The 5,000-nt window shown below is 39.6% G+C and overlaps 1 protein-coding gene across 5 annotated transcripts in view; it reads left to right on the top strand.

Annotated features, from left to right (window-relative positions):
* unk (RING finger protein unk) overlaps nt 1-5,000 on the top strand; it is a 13,946-nt gene that overhangs the window by 2,453 nt on the left and 6,493 nt on the right. For 4 of the 5 annotated variants that reach the window (XM_011143265.3, XM_011143264.3, XM_011143267.3 and 1 more), the window contains one exon: nt 3,114-3,536. In XM_011143265.3, coding sequence (XP_011141567.1) covers nt 3,114-3,536 — 423 coding nt within the window. Of the gene's footprint in view, nt 1-3,113; nt 3,537-4,306; nt 4,373-5,000 lie in introns of all 5 variants that reach the window. The other variant, XM_011143263.3, reaches the window with a different exon arrangement.

Below are 5,000 nucleotides of genomic sequence, written 5' to 3'. Positions count from 1 at the left end.
CTCTTTCTACGTCTTCTTCTCTCGAGACTACGCGCTGATGTTCATTACGAAAGATCGGAAATAGGAGGTCGAACTGGACTCTCGACAGGGAGAGGAAAGATATGGGGAAAAAAAGAGAAGGAGAAAAAGGGAGAAACGCGCGCTACTCCGTCATACGACGCGCGGCGTCATTCCGTGTCATTGACACGTACGTGCCGTAACACGTACATAATACGCGGTTCAGGTCCAACGATGCAGCAGCGTGTGTGACGTCGCGACGCGTTTCAGCCGATATAGTTCCCTCGGACGCGGAAACGCAATTCACGCCGTCCGCTGTCATCCACGTCGCTGCACGCCGCTCCTTCGATTTACGCGTCGCGCTTTCCGCGCAAAATTGCTTATATCGTTAGACCACTATTACAAAATATCGCTGTTACATATATATATATATATATGTATGTATACATACAGGGTGTATAAAAAGTACCGGGACGGCGAAATATCTGGAAAAGCATTTTGGAAGAAAAACCTTCTAAACAGAAGTTGCGTGGTTTCAAGGGGCAGATAAAAAGCAGCTCTATCATTTGTTTACAGATGGCGCCACTTTCGAGATATTTACTGATCGTTACTCTTCTTAAATGGGAACCCCAATTTTTTATCACGTCATCTTTTTCTACCGGTTAATTTGGAGAACTTTTGTCTCTCTCTCTCTCCCTCTCTCTCTCTCTCTCCCTCTCTCTCTCTCTCTCTGTCTCTCTAACTCTCTCTCTCTCTCTCTCTCTCTCTCTCTCTCTCTCTCTCTCTTCTCCTCTCTCTCTCTCTCTCTCTCTCTCTCTCTCTCTCTCTCTCTCTCTCTCTCTCTCTCTCTCTCTCTCTCTCTCTCTCTCTCTGAAACATTTATTTATTTGCCTATTATTTTTTTATGGAAAAATTGATAACTTTTTCAACGTTTACTTACATCTTGCTAACTATTTGCTGAAAGAAAAATAGACTCTATTTAGTCTCAAGAATATACATTGTTACAAAAGTGCCCTAACCTTTGTTGACTTCTTGATTTTTGGAAATTTAAAAATTATTAAATTAATAAAAGTCAGGACGCTATTGTAACGACATATTCTTGCAACCAAATAGTGTAAAACATTCTAATACCGTTTTTTCCTTTGACAAATAGTTAGCGAGATATTGTAAGTTGAAAAAATTACCAAGTTTCTCTTAAATATTTCCAAAAAATAAGTACATAAAAAAATGTCTTGGACAAAAGTCGTTGAAATGAAGTTGGTAGAAAAAGATGGCAATCAAAAATTGGGATTACCATTTAAGAACAGTAATGATCGGTGAATATCTCGAAAGTGGCGTCATATGTAAACAAAATGATATAGTTGTTACATGTTTCCTTTGTAACTATACAACTTTTGTCTGAAACGTTTCTTAGTATCTTTTATATTTTTCGAGATTTTTGTCTGGCTCGTTTAAAATACGGGGACGCTCTGTATATGTCCTGCCAAAAAAAAAGGAAGAAAAACAATGCGGCGATATTTCGTAGTAATAATTTAATTATGCGAGTACAATTTTATATGTATCGAAATATTTACATTTGACATATACAAAATTACTCGTATAATTTTATATATAATATTTTAAACAATGACTTGATTATATGAGCAATTTTGTACATATCAAAATATATTATATTTATATTTGATATGCATAAAATTGCTCATATAATTAAATTACGTGATTAATTTTACATAATTAATTCGATATAAATAAAATTGTACGAGTAATGTTACATATATTGAAATATTTATTATATTCGATAAGTTATAAAATTACTTATAATTTATATATATATATATATCAAAATTATAAGTAATTTTATAACTTATCGAATATAATAAATGTGTGTGTGTGTGTGTGTGTGTGTGTGTGTGCGCGCGTGTGCGTGTGCGTGCGTGCGTGCGTGCGTGCGTGCGTGCGTGCGTGCGCGCGCGCGCGCGAGTGCGAGTGCGTAAGTGTGAGTGTGAGTGTACACACACACACACACACATCTCGATACTGATAAAATTATGAGTAATTTTAAAACTTAATATAAATAATAAATATATAAATATAAAAATATAAATATGAATATAAATAATAAATATTTCAATATATATATTACATATATTAAAAACAAACATATATATATCTTTTTTTTATATATATAGTAACTAAATTGTGTTAAAGAGGAGAAAATGCGATATGATTATATAATACGTACATAAATTATATCAAAATTATACATAATAATATATAATTATATGTATGCGTATCGTTTTTTGTCTCGATACAGCGACACTCGCGCTATTTATATGTAAAAGTCATTAAAACGTGACATCAATTATATATGCGAGCACGTGTCTGACAGAAACAGTGACACCGTTCCGTTGCATTATGCATCGTATTTTATGCATAAATTATCGCCGCTCGGTTAATAAAGAGTGCCCCGCTCGAGCATTTTACAATTTTCTTCTAGAATAACGATGCATACAGTTGAGTTCGTTCCAACGTCTATTACATCACTCGAATATTACGGCTGTTATAGCGGCTGTTAAGTAAAAAGTTGCGAAAAAGATTGCGTCTAAATATATCTCCCGCGAACACAAAAGGTGTCTCGCGGAGAGGTATACTCGTCCGTGCGATAATCCCAAGTAAATTGTCCATAAATTGTTTTTACGGCTGCGACGTTCGTCACGCCGTTCGTATCGACCGTGCGATGTAATTTTTCGTCCGGAATTTCTCCAAAATCCCGCTACGTTAAATCCCGCCGGCCGAGCACAAAGGAGCCGCGCGCGTTCCTATCGATTTTCTCCCGCGTGTTTCGCGCGATGACAACAAAGGACCATAACGTATCGAAGCTGATTTGAACGCTGCGCAGGAGGTGCACGGCAGTAATCCTATTGCTCGCGCGGCGGAGGATCTTGACTCGCGACAACGTCTCGCTCGCTTCATTTATAAATCTCCGATATAAACCTGCAATATATCCTCGTCCTGTTCATGCCGCAAATTTGCAGCTCGAACTCCCCCTGAAAGTCCGAAACTTGGCGACGCTTTGCGCGAGCCCGATCAATCATGAGATGTCTTGTTGCGAATAGGTGTCCATATCTGCATCGCACCGCGGGGGATACGGAAAGGCGTTACCACCTGCGTTACTACAAGACGTGCATGTGTGTGCACGACACCGATACACGTGGGTTCTGCGTGAAAAATGGACCGCACTGCGCCTTTGCGCACGGCAATCATGACCTGCGCCCACCCGTCTACGACATTAAGGAGATCCAGGCGTTGGAGAACCCTGACTCGGACCCGAACTCCTCGTCCAACGGGCCTAACATACTCGACAAGGAGCGCAACCTGATGAACGAGGACCCCAAGTGGCAGGACACGAATTACGTACTGAGCAATTACAAGACCGAGCCGTGCAAAAGACCACCCAGGCTGTGCCGCCAGGGATATGCTTGTCCGCAGTATCACAACAGCAAGGACAAGAGGCGCAGTCCGCGGAAATACAAATATCGGTAAAATAGCGGCCGCCTGATCCTAAGGTCGATCGGAGAGCGCACTTCTCGATAATATCCTGGACCTCAGAAAATTCGTCTCGGCCGCTTTTACGCGTACGATGATGACACATTCGTTAGGACGTCCTCGTACGAATGGACTCGTAAAAATGTGTGTATCCGTCGGGCGGAGCAACGATACACACGCGCAAATATTCGCGTCCGTTCTTCAGCTCGTCCAGACTTTTTGTGTCCACCGTATGGCGCATGGCGCACACAAAAATGTCGGGCGACGAGCTGTAATCGTTACACTCTTGCTCGGGCAACGAGAAAACACGCAGGTAATGTCGAACGAGGTGTTGCTTGCGCCACTAAGCCCCCGATAAAGCCTCGACACTGATCTCAGGCCAAAGATCGCTAGTTTGTCTAATCGCACATATTCTGTCTGGGTACAATATGGTGTTGCATGATATAACACGATGTAACGTTTGAAGCCGTCAAAAGTGACAGATTGGTTGATTAATCTACAGTCGCGACATGTATATACAAAAAAAAGATTAGTGGGTTTTAACAAATGTTGAGATTTTATCGGCGACTATTCAATGTAGACAAATGTGTGAAGGGTGCAACTGTGCATCAAGACCCTAACTTCTCAATTTATACGCGATATGTATACAGAGGGAATAGACGGCCAAACTTTAAGAACATATTTTACTCACTACAAGGATGAAAAAGTCATACAAACATGAGTCCAGAGATGCTTCCAAGTTCTGAGCTCTTTTTCTTTACAGCAGACTTTGGAACAGCATATTCTTGAGACCAAATAAAGTAAAAAAGGACCACTTTTTTATCATAAGGTAACATTTAAAGAGTCACCAAGTTTTTCTTAAATATCTAAAAAAAATATTAGGCAAATAAAAAAATCAGGAACATTTTGTTAAAGAAATTGTTGGAAATGATTTTCTTCCTCATCAATGCATACCTCGCATCGACGTCTCGTGGATCGTTGAAGACGCTCGAGAAGACTTCCCGGGGTATTTCATATTTTGCCACACGAAGCGATGATACGATTTCGAAATATTTCAACAGTAGCAACAAGAATCTCACAAACGAGAGTCTTATGATGTCCTCATATAAATAAAACCCCAAGGGTTTAAATCGGGTGATCGTGCAAGCCGAGCAATGGGTCCTCCTTAGTTAATCCATCATGTTGATGAAATTATTATTCAGAAACTGCCAAGCTACGCGACTGAAATGTGCTTAATAAAAAGTATTTACAACGCGAAAAAGAAGCATTCCTGTGTTTACACGACTTTTTTTCGTCTTTGAGTAGAATATACTCTTAAAGTTCAGCTATCTATTTCTGAAACACCCCGTATATGTGACCATACATGGACGAAAATTTTATGTAATTTATATACAAGGTGACCTAAAACTTAAAACAGGCCATCTGAATAACTTTTAAAATATGCAAGATAGAACAAA

This window comes from Harpegnathos saltator, unplaced genomic scaffold (genome assembly GCF_003227715.2).
Source record: "Harpegnathos saltator strain DR-91 unplaced genomic scaffold, Hsal_v8.6 scaffold573, whole genome shotgun sequence".
In the NCBI taxonomy this organism is placed as follows: Eukaryota; Metazoa; Arthropoda; class Insecta; order Hymenoptera; family Formicidae; genus Harpegnathos; species Harpegnathos saltator.
This window is presented reverse-complemented; position numbering and strand designations above follow the sequence as displayed.